General features: G+C 45.3%; 1 protein-coding gene across 1 annotated transcript in view; it reads right to left on the minus strand.

Moving 5' to 3' along the window:
• Nucleotides 1–2,025: 2,025 nt before the first annotated feature.
• Nucleotides 2,026–15,246, minus strand: part of LOC118971062 (androgen-dependent TFPI-regulating protein-like) — a 65,569-nt gene continuing 52,348 nt past the window's right edge. Inside the window, exons 5-6 of the mRNA XM_073224367.1 lie at nucleotides 11,854–12,005; nucleotides 2,026–3,909 (exon numbers count right to left, since the gene is read on the minus strand). Coding sequence (XP_073080468.1) covers nucleotides 3,875–3,909; nucleotides 11,854–12,005 — 187 coding nt within the window. The 3' untranslated portion in view covers nucleotides 2,026–3,874. The remainder of the gene's footprint in view (nucleotides 3,910–11,853; nucleotides 12,006–15,246) is intronic.

A 15,246-nucleotide genomic window follows, 5' to 3' on the forward strand; every position in this document is an offset into this window, starting at 1 on the left:
AAGCTTATCCACCATCACTTGCTGTCATGGAAGCAGAACCCAGCAGGTCAGAGGAAGGAGAGAGGAAGGGATGTGCGTGGGGCTGAGGTGGCTGCTACAGGGCTTGAGGGAAGGCAATGAGCCCAGTGCCCCCACAGAACTAAGGGAAAGCTTTTTAGGAGGGCGGGTGAGGGGCCCTGCAGGCAGGCCTGGAGCCATGAGAGACTGTGGCTGGAGGAAGAAGGAAGGGTCTTCCCAGGTAGCATGACCAGCTTAAGGAAAGGCTTGGGTGTAGGAACAACAATGTGGCAGAAGCCGAGAGGGGGGGACTTGGGTGAGGGGATACAGTAACACCTGACAGGCGGCCCTCTCCTTGACCTTGATTCAGCTGAGGGAGGACAGCCAACACAGGAGGTCTCCCTCCAAGGGACCTAACCCCAAGGCAAGGGGCTTTTCTCAGAAGACCCTGATGACGCAGGTTGCAGGCTTCCGGGGAGGAAGGATGGGGAAGCTAGGTGGTTCTGGAATCCTGGCCAGTTTCATTGCACGTACCGCAGCTTAATCTACAGAAAAAGGAGGCAGGAGGCAGGTTCTTTCTCTTTTTTTTCTCTCCGAGACATGGAAACCTTTATTTTCTCCCTATACCACAAACTGGTGCTGTTAAATGATATTGGATAATTGCACCTGTCGCACTCCGCATATTGTGCTGAGGAAAAATAATTGCTGGTTTTCTGCTTTGCAGTTTAGCTGTGACTTCGTCATCTGACTCGGAGCATGTCATTTTCTCCCGTTTTAGACTGTGTACAGTCAAACCGTGTGAAAGGACTCACGGATAGCAGCCCTGCGTGTGTGAGTGGGCGCGGGCCTCATTCAGTAACGATTTCGAATTTATACTGCATTGAAAATCCACAGCTATAAATAAACAGTTCTGACTGGCTTTGCTGCCTACTCAAATGCTTTATTAAAAAAAGAAAAAAGAAAAAGAGCCACCCACTGCTTGAGGAAACAAAACAAGTCTGCTGTGGATTCTGGCCTCTGACACTTGGGTCTGGGAGTGGGGGATGCCAGACTTGGGATGGGTTCAGCGCTGTGCCACGGAGGCCCGGCCTCCCCGCTCCACCTTCAGCCCCTCCCGCTCCCCGCATGCAGGCGCAGTATGTTTGGGGACACGGTGCATGGAAATGACTTCCAGTTAAGGCGGTTATTGTGAGCAGGTGCAGAGGAGCTGAAAGTAGCCTGAGGAAGGTATGACCCTTTTTGGGGGAAGATGGGGCTATGGATTGTTTAGACAAACAATGTAAGTCTTCTCCCAAAATTCACAACCGGTGTCACATGTGAGACAGCAACTCCAGAGCATTAGCTCAGCTGTGGGCCAGGCCATGAGCTGTGGTGTGACTCTTCCCTCTGCTTATAAGGATGAGACTTCACCAGGTGGGGGTCCCCTGACCACCTTCTTTTGTCCATATGTACAGCCATATTTTGCTTTTTAAAATGGATGACTACTCTTTGGATGGCTAATTACTGCTTTGCTCTGTAATACAAAGGGAGGAAGGAGGGCTCAGGAATCAACCATCTGTGTCACCGTGGACGAGTCGCTTCCCTCCTGTGAACCCAATGGTGTGCTGGGTCCAGACCGTACAGGTTCCCGAGGGTCAAGTGGTTGTGCGTATCTCTTCCCAACTCTGCATTCAGGGGCTTGTTGGTAGCTTGAAAAAGGTCACAGTGGGGTGTTAACACCATAGAAATGGGCACCACTATAAATGAGGGCCGTCAATTATCTTCTTCTCCAGAAAGTTAGTTTTTAGACATTTATCAGCACACTAATATCAGAAACTCATATTGCTCATTTCTAAAATGAGGACATAATACATTTTCTACTGATAAGAGCTTTGTAGGAATAAAATGAGATCATGGAGGTGAACGTGGTTGTAAATTACATGACACTATACAAATGTTATTGCTGGTTATCTCATTATTTGGCTTGTATTGTTGTTTTCTAACCATTAAAGACTTAACACAGTCTGCATAGGCAGCAAATACCACATATCGTTTAATAAATGTTTAATCAGTGTTGATCACAGGTGTTCTGTAAGCCTCTGCAGCTTTCTTAAGAGACAGTGGCACCAAGGAAGTGCTATGTGCTTTAGTGTGTCCTCAGAGGGAAATGGTGCTGAGGTGTGTCTGGGCTTGGAAGAGATCCCGCCTGGTGACCAGTTATGTGGCAATCAAGGTTTAATTTGGTCCCAGGGACAGTGAAGCCACAAATAGAAATCTGCAGGCTCATCCCAGCCAAGAGCTAACTATGACTCTGAGAAGTATGCAGCGCGAGTCATCTCTGGGGTGTGGAAACTTGAGGCGATCCCCCGCAGGCTTTATATTCAGGGATTTTCCATTGTGACAACAGCTCTGGGCTCCTGCTGAGACCAGGCGTGCAGAGCAGTCCAGAAGCGGCAGGTATAGGGAAAGAGGTGGTGTTCCCAGCTCGGCCCAAAGGGACTGGAGGCTCATGTCTAGATACCAGTAGACCGGAGGAGAGACGGGTGAGGTTTCTTGGTGTCTGTCCCTCTCTTCTCTTGGACTGCTTGCCCTACCGGGCTATTCTGCCTTTTTCCTTAACACTTCAAGGTGGCTCTTGGTTTTTCTGATGTGGGGTAGTTATTTCACAGCGGCCCGTCATGCAGCAACCAAGGTTTAATTTGGTCTCAGGGACAGTTTTTACCAAATTTTACCCATTTTCACCAAATTGCTCCTGTACAATGTTAAGTTGGGAAGTCCAAGTACAATTAGTCCAGTGCCCACCACACCCACACACTGACCCCCAGGGACCCAGTGACACACCAACAGACACCAATATGTTTGCCCACCACTAGACACCTGTCATCTGTGTTCTTCACAAAATGTGCCTGTAATTAAAGACCCAGGAAAATCTACCACGAAAATCAAAGCAGGGTTCCTTGTTAATCACCTGACAATCAGCTTTGTTAAACCATAAATTAACTTGACAAAGTTCTTTGTGCCAAAGCAATCTCAGCAGCCTCATGATCGTATCACTTTCTATACAGAGTATTCCCTGAGAAAAATGTATATTTATTTGATGAGTTAATATTTGAACAGAAGAGATTTTGACAATATCACTATGTTCAGTGTTTATACCTGCCTCGAATGCTTGCTCACAATAATTTTTACAACTTACTTTCTCATTGTCCCAATTAATTTTCTCTCATACCAGGTAGACAACTTCATCTGAAGCTATCTAGGTCAAGAGGGAAAAAATGGATGAGCGAGTCATTAAAATAACTAGTTTATGAAAATGCTTGTTTGGAAGAAATTTGGGATTATTCAAGAATAGCACAGGACTGGGAGTTAGAAGATCTGGGAGACAAAAGCTGTTGTCCTGGTTACACACTAACTCTCTGGCCGTCTGCACGTGACTTCTCACCTGGGCCTTCAGCATCTTCGTCGGTCACATGAAGTGCTGAGATGACCATGAGTTCTCTTCGCTCTCAGACATTCTCTAACACCTAGTTTATGTGAGTTTCTTTGGCCTTTGGCCAGATTTTGACCAAAGGTGAAAAATTCTGAGACAGCAGGAGGTGTTAAATGCATGTCCAGTTAATGCCTCAAAAAACCAGAAGTCCTCAAATTAAGCTACCTTCATCACCATATTATTAAATTTAAATACCACTCCGAGTCCTTTCTACCTTCCTATGTTGCACCACCATGAATCTGCACCAGAAAGGAAGGAAGGAAGGAAGGAAGGAAGGAAGGAAGGAAGGAAGGAAGGAAGGAAGGAAGGAAGGAAGGAAGGAAGGAAGGAAGGAAGGAAGGAAGGAAGGAGGGAAGGAAGAAATTCTCTTATTTTCTTCATCTTTAGCCTTTGGAAAACAGCATAGAATTAGTTCCTCTTCTCCCTCAGCTGCTTCTTGTCACCTGTACAAACAAGAGGAGAGAGAGACGTATCAGACTTCCGGGTTTCCCTAACAGATATTTTTGTGGTGCTAGACATTCACCCTGACTTGAGTCAGTGGAAAGTCAAGGACACTTTTCCCAAGGCAAGAACACACACCTGAAGGGGCTCTGAAAGCTTACAACCACTACTGCAGGGCGAGAGGCAACTCTGTTGTCTCCAATGGGTACCTGCTCACAGTAGCCAGCTCACACTCGCCTTCACGTGGCTCTGCACACCTAACAGGATTACTATTGCTTCTGGCCACATGTTTGCAGGCTGTACACAATCCATCAACAAACTTTAAGACTTTGCAGATGGAGGTGAAGAGACCACCGCAAGCAGAGGAAACAGAAGACTGGATGTTCACCTAATAGGGGTCATTCCACGAATCTCACAGAATCAGCTTACAGCCTGGATGGAAAAGTATTAGCATATTGATTCAGTTTTAGTAAACTCATAGATGGGCTTTATTCTATTGAAATTACAGTATTAGATTCTGACTTGGATCAGCCAATGGGTTCAAAACTCCATACAGTCTGATCATAAATTTTTGCATAAGTTTTATAATTACTAAAACTTCATTAATGCATCATCCTTCCTGCCTGTTGCTAAATGTTATCAATCCTACTTTGAAAACTTTTCTTTTCTGGTCCATTCTGGAAGTGAGAGCCTTGTTAGCTCTGTAGCAGTATTGTCACTGCACTTCCATGTGTCACCCTTCAAACCCTGCCTCCTCCATCTGTTACGTCCTTAGCAGTAAACACTAAATATCTTCTACTCCCTATATTTTGCTAGAAGTCCCCTCCTCAGAGGCCTTAGTGACTGATGATGGCTTGAAGTCTCCCTTATCACACTGATTTTCTGGGATAGCCAGCTCCTCACCACACAGCCTTTGTGGCCATCTTTGTATTCATGTCTCTCAGCACTTAAAGGACAGTCTTCTCCCTTTTTCCTCTTCTCCTCATCGATCCAGACTGCCCCCAGTCACTCCAGCAAAGCCTTCCTAATTTCTCCAGCTTGATAGACTTCAGATTGTTTTTCATTTATGCTTCCACTTATTTTTCATTTTTGATGTGAATTTTCTCCTCCCACTTGGCCTTCTCTATATTAGGTCTATAGGTATAAACACAATACCTTCTCTTTTCTGACACATGCAGTTTGGGCCTTTAATGAAACATTTTTCAGCTAAATAACACATTAATCCCTCATGTCCAAGAGCATGTTCAATATAAACTTCTCAGATTTGTTTCCCTGCAATCACTGTGAAGGGTCCTAATACTTTCTTTATCATTGCTGTTTACCAGCCCCCAGCCCCTCGAGTCTGATTGCAGTCATAACCTCCCTCCTTCAACCCCAGGTGCTGAGGACTAGAGACCCCTCCATTTAAAGGGCACAGCAAAACACAAAGGCTGAGAGAGAAGCAGCCTAGGAGCAGAGGAGTGGCAGGAAGATCATTTGGGGGAGGACAGCAGGTGGCTTCTTCTGCCCGATCCACCTCCCCACATCCAAAATCAAGCAGCCGGATGGAGCACTAAGAAATTCCCACCTGCCTAGCACTGTATTAGAGAAGGCGCTGTCCGCAGGTTTGTCTGTGCGGAGCATCAACGGTCATTTCATTCTGTAGGTACTTACCTAGTGTGAGCACCACAGAAATCATATTTGTCTTTTTGTTTCTAGCAGGTGCTGGTCGGGCCTATGTCCTGAGCTCTCACAGAGCTGAACAGTCTCTAGGTTTCTCTGAGTCTTCAGAATTTATCTCTGACCCTGCTCCCATAGAGCATGGCTAGAGATAAGGGGGCTGTTGACTCACTAATAGATCAAATGATCTTACCCAAACAAAATTCACAAAAAGGATTTCAAACTCTGATTGGGAAATGGGGTTATTTGTTATCACTCTTTTCTCCATTCAAGGGAGTTTTGTCCAGTGGAATGTCTTCTAGTTGGCACTTAGGAAGTTAGGTCCACCGCGACTCATTTCAGTCCTTTCTTTGTCTGCTAGATTGTACAAGGAGATATTTTAGGCTGAACATCAAATGTTCATCTTGTGCAAGATCCAAATGTTTTCTGCAGGCATGGTAAAGGAACCATTCATTGACTCAACATCAGTATGGATGCCATAGGTAATTATATACCTTACTATTCCAATAGTCAGAGCACAGCATGAGTAAATACACACTATTCAGAAAGATTTACACCTATGTATCTATGATGACAGAAGCTCCTGCTAGACTCCGAAATGCAAATATGAAGAACATTTGCCTGGTTACAGCAGATTGGCTTGGAAATAGGTGAGAAGGCAGATGGCTGGGGGGTAGCAGGTGTAAGAAGAATGAGGCTTAAGCATTGATAAGTGTGAGTTTCAGTGTAGAAGCCGCAGGAAGGAGATGGAGCTGAGGTTCTGGCTGGAGAAACCCTGAGGGCAGAGAGACCAAGAAAGTTGGAGAGGCAGTCATGCAGAGCGTGCCCCATGCGGGCTGAGGGAGAGGCGGTCAGGCCAAGCAAGGAGACGTGGTTTATTGTTTACTAAGGGCTGCCCAGTGGACCATGCTTCATACATACATGGGGAGTCGTCTCAACATTCTTTCCTTCTGGAATGATCAGGGTCAATAAGCAAGACAGAAGGAACATAATAAATGTTTTCATGGACAAAATCCAAGAAGGAGGTTAGATGACTGCTACACAGCTTTCAACAATAAAATCACCTATTAAAAAAATCTGGTCTACAGAAAATAGTATTAAAGGAAGGTTCCAGTGTCATTCTGTCCAAGGCACAGACACCAGGTCTCTTGGTGAGACTGGAACTTTTAGCTTATGAACTCTCCTTAGAAGAAAAGGACTTATGGTCTTGGAATCTGACAAAGGATAGCCTGACTCCCAGCATGTGCCCCTCGGGAACATGAGGAGAGGGGTCGTGGGACATGGGTAAGCTGACTGCCTCTCCAGCCACACCTACATATAGAAGGTCCTGCCATTCTGGCTTGGAGGCACTTAGTCCTTTCTTTGCCTGATGTATCTCATGGGTTGGTTTTCTCTTCCTGCTGGACTTGTGTCCATTGTTTCCTGATGTGCGAATCCTTGCGTGTTATCAAGAAAATGAAAAAAAAAAGAAAAGAAAACTGAGGACTTAAATGACAGATAAGGGACCCTATCCTAGGCCTCTGATGGCTCCCTCTCCCACTCAGGGTGGGAGCCTTCTGTGTGGGGCATCCCTGCAGATTCAGACACGGTGGCCAAGCATACCGTGATCTGCCACAGACTGCTTCCCCTTGCCTGCTTCGACCACTTTTTTGAAGTCACTGTCCCACCTAAGTCTGCCGAACAAGTAGAAATGGAATCTCCCAGTGGGTATCTGGTTCGAATGGCTGACTCCGTGTTCATCAGCCCTCTGTCCCATGACACTTAAAAGCCCACAGAGGGCACGGGGTAAGACAGTGACAGGAAGTCAGACAGGGTGGTGCTCTGGAACATCATGAGAGCTTTGTGAACCACAGCATCTTCTTAAACCAGCAGGGCCTTCCTGTGGCTGCCAGCATTTGTCTTCCTGGTACATAGGCCAGCTCGCTGCATCTCCATACTACTGGAGGACGTCACACACTCTCCGTTCACATTTGATTACTGGTATCACTTCCTATTCCTGACCTCCTCTCTCTTCTTCGTGTTCTCCCGTTGACAGGGCACACAAGGAGGTAGAAAGCAGAAGACATTCAGCAGCTGTGGCCGTCACTACTGACACCCTTCTCAGCCAGCAGCCACCTAGGGAGAGCGCCGTGCTGGACAAGGATGCTTGCAGGTGTAACTGTCAAACCTGCCGGAGTCCAGGGTCCTGCAGCATAGAAGGCCTTGTGCTCACACCAGCAGCCTCACTGCTCCTGGGACACACAGTAGAAGGGCAGAATCCCAAGCTGTACCCCTAATCTACTGAGTGGCAATCTACAATTTCACAAGATCCTCATTTTAACAATATTCGGAGGCACATGTCAGTTTTGAGAAGTGCTACTCTGTAACAGCGGCTCTTGACCCTGACTGTAAACTGAAATACCTGGGGAGCTTTAAAAAATTCCCATGCTATGTACCTATACCCTGAGGTATGTATTTAATTGGTCTGGGTGAGCGTGGGAATTATAATTTTTAAAACTCTCCATTCAAGGTTGAAAACTGCTTGCTAGAGAAATACCTGCTTAATGGGTGGGTCTTGGCTGATATTTGTCAACCATTTGGTACTTGGCTGGTGACTCCCCAACAGGCCACACCATGTCTCAGGATTTCAGAAGCAGAGATTCCAATTAATTCTAGCCTCCATTAGCCTGACGTCCTATTTCCCTCTATACGTTGTTCAGGGACCACACCATCTCTGTCCATTTACATGTGATTACGTGGTTGCTACTTTCAATTGCCTTCAGCTGGGGAAAGTAGAAACATAGGCATCAAATCAAACAGGGGGATTGGAAAGCCCACAAGGAAAAGGAGGTGACTGGGTTTTGCCTGGGGAGTATGAAATTAACAGCAAGAATAACTAACCCATGTGCCAGGTCCCATTCTAGGCACTGAATACTTCGCAAGTGATTTAGGATCCTGGGAGGAGGATAGTATTGTTTCCATGTTGTGTAAGAGAAACTGGACCACAAAGACACTGAGTGTCCTGCCCAGTGTGACAGGTCTGCAAGTGGTAGAACCGAGATAGGAAGCCCGGCAGTGCGGCACAGACGTTTCCTCCTGAGCACTGCCTTCCTCTGCATCACCTAAGCCCTCCTTTGCATTTCTGCTCTCATCCAAGGAAGCTCAGGCTGCAGAAGGAGGTGGGAGGGTAGGGCAAGCCCTGGATTTGGACAGATGGACGGCTACTTGCATGCTTCCCTAGTTCCAGAACAGAAGGTTTGGAGAGGTGCTCACAGATAGAGGGACCACTCAATTGATTGTTCAAGTCTTACAAAGGCTGAACTATCTGCACACTGGCATAGCAGGCACTAACCAGGACTGTCCTAGGCAAATGGAAATATGTGGCCACCCTGTTTAGAGGTTATCGAATCTCTAAAGCTTTGAAGTGTATTGACACAAATTACATGGTTGTTTTGTGGCCAGGTGAGGAACATCCCTTAGTTTCCTTGATTCCTATTCCAGTGTCCATGTCCCTGTTCCATTTGGCCTGCCCTAAAATGTGTCTCTTTTTCAAAAACTCTCCAACTACTATACCATAGCTTCGCCCTCCAGTGCTCCTAAAACTCCCAGTCTAATACTTCAATCTCCAACCTTAGCTGATTATCTCCAGAACCATTTTATACCAAGTTGCATTTAATGCCTAGAGTGAGGAGCCCTTGGATATCCTCTCTGCCTTGATTGATCCTTGGGTAAGCTCATGGAAATGGGGATTTCAAAGGTGCATAAGACACACTCATAACCCTCACCTAACTCAGCATATAATGGAAAACCAAATCTCTGGGCAGACCCGGGAAGGCTTCCTGGGAGAAGTGCATTGAAATGAATGAGTGGGTGTGAGACAGCCAAGGACGGGATATGAGAGCCAGAGGCCATGACAGAGAGCAACATCCACGTGTAGGGAAAACAAGCAGTCTGCCGCGGGGCGCACATTCAGAAGGACAGCAAACGCAAGGGCAGGCCTGGGGCACCGAGACCCGTGTGTCATTCCAGGGATTGCGTTTTCATCTGTAAATCAAGGTGGACTTAAAGTGTTTTAAGTGAAGTAGGACACGGGAGAACATGTTCACTAGCTCAGCTTAGTTTTAGGCAGTTTGAAAGTGTAAACAGCCATTGGAATTTCAAGTGATCTAACTTCTTTTTTAATGTTATTAGACCATTTATGATTAAGACCTGTACAGAATTGACACATTCGTGATCCTATTCTGATGCTGTATGGGTCTTTTTCTCCCATTGTCTTCTTAGGGAGTTAAAACTCTAGACAGAGGAGAGAGACATGTAGCCACTTAGAGTGGCCTCTCTCAGAACTCACATGAACGTTTACGTATGTACAATGGAAATGAGGCCCCAATGTGGACGCCAGCCTATTTGCTCATTGGGACCTAATCATAGTGAAGAACTGCATACAGTGCTTAACTAATGAAGCTGGTTAAGCAGCTTTGTGTTGAAAATAGTAATCTCAATAATATTAAATGTAGGTAAAATTTTGTTTATAATTCAATGGATGTTGAAAAGTCACCGCAGAATGTAAACATTATTCATTTTTGAACTTGATACAGTTGATTTAAAACATTATTGTTCTCTAATCTCTGAGTATTTAAGCTTTTCTCTGCATGTGCCACATCTGCCAAATTTCAAATGGATTAGTTTGCTCCTTTTCTTCCTTTCTTGTGGTTTTTTTTTTTGTTGTTTTTACATATAGATTTGGGGAAGGCATCAAAAATCTTCAAGGGAACTTCAAGGAGCCAAAACTAGTTTGAATTAAATATCAACACATCTGAAATGTCAACACATTATTTTTCCTGGATAATTTCCTGTGGTTTGGAATCCTGATTTGGGGAGTAATTCTTAGTATTCCATTTTTTAAGGGTTTGCGATCAAGGAGGATATTGCCTTTGAGACTTTCTCACCCAGTTAACTTGTCCAAAAGCAGAAAACATGCAAAAAAGCCAAGTGGCACGCTTATTTCTGCAGGATCTCAATCTCTTCTCAGAAATATACACTCTTGTACTGAACCTTCTGAAACCTTTTTTTTTTTCATACACAGGCTTATGTTTTCACACCAGTTCATAGATTGGGCTGAAGATGCCACTTCTGCCATTTCTATTTTGATAGAACAGAATGGCATGTGGGCATGTGATGTGGGGACTGAAGGTGGCTCTTGCTTTTTCTTATATACAAAATCAGGGTAGAGCTCCTATACTTCTGAGGTAGGACAAAATCATGGGTGTTTTCATTTTGGGGGTGAACCTGATTTTTTGGTGGTTCCTTTTCCAACACAGTAATATTTTGAGGCTGGGGAGGGTGGGGAGGAGAATACAATCCTCCATTTTAAAATAATCAAAGTTAAGATTATTTTTTCTTATAAAGACTCAACATGCTTCCACCCACCTATAATTAGAAAGCTTACTTTACTGACATATTTGCATTTTCCAACACCCTGTGCAAATGGGAGCTCTAATCTCAAGTACAGGATGTGATTTTCTCCAGTAAATGTTTTACTAAAGGTTGGGAAGGAACCTAAGACGAGAAGGTGGGAACTCGTCGGGGAGGGCAGTGCTGGGGAGGGCACAGCCGGGGAGGGCACTGCCGGGGAGGGCACTGCCAGGGAGGGCACTGCCATGGAGGACACTGCTGGGGAAGGTACTGCCAGGGAAGGCACAGCTGGGGAGGGCACAGCCAGGGAGGGCACTGCTGGGGAGGGCACAGCCAGGGAGGGCACTGCTGGGGAGGGCACAGCCAGGGAGGGCACTGCTGGGGAGGGCACTGCTGGGGAGGGCACTGCCGGGGAAGGAAGGCACTGCTGGGAAGGCCCTGCTGGGGAGGGCACAGCCACGGAGGGCACTGCCAGGGAGGGCCACTAAGAGGCCATCTGTACCCACTTCCCTCAAAGGAAACCTGGGCAGTTACCGCTTGTATCCTTCAATGTCTCAGTGAAAAGAGGGGGGCCCTGAGTCCATGTTTTTCATGCTGGGGAAGGTGACACTTTGCTTTCTGTGTCCTGAGCCCTCTAAAGAGATTATTTTCAGCCTTAAAGTTAAAAGAGGTGCTGTTTGGGGGAGGAGGGCAGATAGTTTGATGCGGTCCTTTGACGAAGTGCAAGCTTCCCCCAGACGTTCCCTCTGCCTACTTTGGCAGCAACTGCTCGAGTCCCTTGGACAGAGACATTAAGCATCACTGACCTGCTTGGGAGCCGTTCCTCCCGTTACCTGGAGGAGTGGAGAGAAGGAAAGGAAGACATGGCTCTGTAGGTAAAAGGGAAATGAACTGACCCCATTTCCAGTGGTTGAGCTTCTCTCCAAGTAGGTAGCTGCCAGCAGCAAGGAGGTAGATGAGGGAGAAGAAAACTGCGAGACCCGCCGGGCTGAGTTTGCCAAATACAGGATATGCCCACGTGCCCGTCTCAGAGTAGATCCATAGGACCCTGTGGAAAATGACAAGCCACAGTGATTAGGACAGCTGGGGATGGTGGGGGGAGGCCGTGTTATCCTTAAGATCAGTGGGGTCCTGGAGCCCAGGCAGATGAAAAGGAGCAATGGGGGATGCCTGTGGACAGCTGAGGTATTCTACAAAGACACAGGAGGGAGTCTTGCCTGGATAAATAGACTTGATTCAATGAGACATCCTATTCCATGGGCGTGGCTTCCCTGTTTTACCTAATCCATTAAAATTCAATGTTGGTGAAAGAATATGGGAGAAATTCAACACAACATCAGCCAAAGAGGGTGTGTGCAAACATGAATTACTCCTACCCCCGGAGAGGCGGGGTTTGCTTTTCTGTACCTAAGAGTCAGGTGTGGCTTTTCATCAGCTCTCCCAGTCTCTTGTGGTAAGAGGGCAGAGATCAAGCATTAATGCTCCAAAACAGTACCCCTGGGGTTTACCTGTCGGCCTGATTTCAGCTCACAGATACCGCATGGCTAGGGTGGGAAGGAGGAATGGATCGGTTGGTAGGAAGCTCAGATCTAGCAAATGGGAGGATGAAGTACAAGCCCCTCCTGTAAGCTGGGAGGAGGAGAAGGCGCGCCAGGAGAGAGCTGTGATGTCTAAGTGGAACCTAAAAATGCAGTTTGTTGGAAACCAACTACTCTGAAAGATGCCAAAATCTTAAATAACTTTAAACATTAAATAAGGGGAAGATGATGTATCAGCTACAGTTTATAATTGGTGGACAGGACAAAACCTGGAACCAGGCTTTTGTCATTCAAATCCTAGTTCTGTCACCTGTTCACCATGTTACCTTCAGAAATTTATTCAACGTTTCTGTCCCCGAGCCCTCATGTGTAACGTGGGGGTGCATATAGCATGCATCTTCCAAAGCTGTTGTCAGGATTAAGGGTGATGTAAAATAGAACGGTGCCTGGAATATTGTAATCACTTGTTAGTTCATGCTTATTTACAAGTAAGAGTTAAGAAGCATCTCTCTTCAGAGGGATGGCACAGTGGGAGATTTCTCAGCCACCTTTCTCAGAGGCTCCTCATCTCTTGTAACAATTAGGATAGACTAGGTTATGTTTCAGAAGCAGCATTCAAATTTGATACCTCAGGTTATAAAGAGAATTCAGATGGAAGAATGAAATTCTGTGCTTAATTAAAAGCTTTCAGAAACCCAAGTGTGATCTTGGTTGCTTCAAAGACATTAAGTTTAAGCAAATGCTTGTGCAAAATGAGGGCCAGGCCTAGTGGTGAGGCAAGGGAGGCGTCTGTGGTGTGAAATTTAAGGGGCCATCCTTGTACATCAAAGGACACAATCAGTGGAGTGAGTGGCAACCTGGGGGTATGGGAAGAACATTAGCAAATCATATATCTGATAAGGAATTTATACCTAGAATACATAAAAACTACAAGTCAAAAAAGCAAGCAACCCAATTAAAAATGGACAAAGGACTTACTGCTATTTCTCCAAAGAAGACATATAAATGGACATCAAACACTTAAGAGATATTAAACATCACTAATTATTAGGGAAATGCAAATCAGAACTACAATAAGATACCACCTCACACCTATTAGGATGCCTCCTAATAAAAGGAAAAACAGAAAATGTCAAGTGTTGGAAAAGATGGGGAGCAATTGGAACTCCTGGGTACTGTTGAGGGGTATGTAAAATAATACAATTTCTATGAAAAACAGTGTGTCAGTACCTCAAAAAATTAAACATAGAATTATGATACGGTCCAGCAATTCCACTTCTAGGCATATACACAGAAGAATCAAAAATAAGGAGTTAAAAAGTCATACCTATATTCATAGCAGCATTATTCACGATACCTCAAACATGGAAGCAACTCTGATGTCTGTCTATGGATGAACAGATGAGTAAAATGTGGCAGACACACAGAATGGAATATTATTCAGCTTCAAAAAGAACATTCTGACACATGGCTACAACATGAATAAACATTGGGGATATTATGTTAAGTGAAATTAGCCAGTCACAAAAGGACAGATGTTATATGATTACATTTAGATGAGGTCCCTAGAGCCATAGATTTGTAGAGACACAAAGTAGAATTGTGGCTGTCAGAGCCCTGGGATGAGGGGAATAGGGATTTCATGCTTGATGGGGACAGAGTTTCAGCAATGTGAATGTACTTGATGCCATAGAATTGTACAATTATAAATGGCTGAAATGGTAAATTTTGTTATGTGTATTTTGCCAAAACTAAGAAATATTTTAAAGCGGCATCACTCTGAGGCTCAGACAAATCTAGGATTTCCCATTGGCCGCCCTACTGGCCCTACTAGTGTCACTCTGCTGTCTCAGACTTGTCTAGATGTTCTTCTCATGTAACCAAAACTATACTAAACTGAAAAAAAACAATAAAAATTATTCTTGAGGAGGAATTTTCCTCTACCCTTCAAGGATCTTTAGGCAGGTCTAAGAATTAAATTGACATGAGGCAGACAGGAGAAAATCACATTTAGTTATACACATAAAGGGGCTCCCAAAGAATCTGAGAGCCATGGGCAGTCAGGCAGTTGAGACTTAGATGCTCTCAAGAGCTGAGGAGAAGCGGGTAGGGGTCTAGGCCTTGAAAGGGAAGGAAGACTATTCACAGGATGAGGAAAAGGAATAAATGCTTAGTAAACAAATACTTGCTAGGACACAGAGACACCACAGATCAGTGAGAGGAATTTCCACCCACAGACTGCTAGGTTCCTTCCCATCTACCACCCCTAGTTCATATTACAATATAGTTATCTATGGAGATAGCTCCCTTCCTGGAGCAGGGCCTGTATTTAGGTTCTTTTTAGGAACTTAGGGGGAAGGTCACCTGTTATTAAGGTCTGAGCCTTCTGTATCTTAAAATAATCAGCTTAAAATAACCCACATGCCAAAGGGACACATTTGGGGTGGCAAATTTTACTGCCCTACATTATCACTGTTACCAATACTGGGTTCTTTGAGATGCTGGATGGGTCATTAGCAGGATCCCCTTGGCACTGCTTTCCTGCCTGGCTGCTCCTGGTGACAGGCCAGAGAAGGTGTAAGGCACAGAGAGTAGATGTCCCCAGGCAGCTCAGCCTAGGAGTCTGGAGTCAACAAAGAGCTCTGCGAACACATGCCAGACAAGCTGCTGCATTTAGTTCACTTTGTTTACTTACATCCTGGAAATCAGGGCTTCCCAGTTCCCATGCACATTATATAAGATAGTCCACAA

This window comes from Manis javanica, chromosome 16 (genome assembly GCF_040802235.1).
Source record: "Manis javanica isolate MJ-LG chromosome 16, MJ_LKY, whole genome shotgun sequence".
In the NCBI taxonomy this organism is placed as follows: Eukaryota; Metazoa; Chordata; class Mammalia; order Pholidota; family Manidae; genus Manis; species Manis javanica.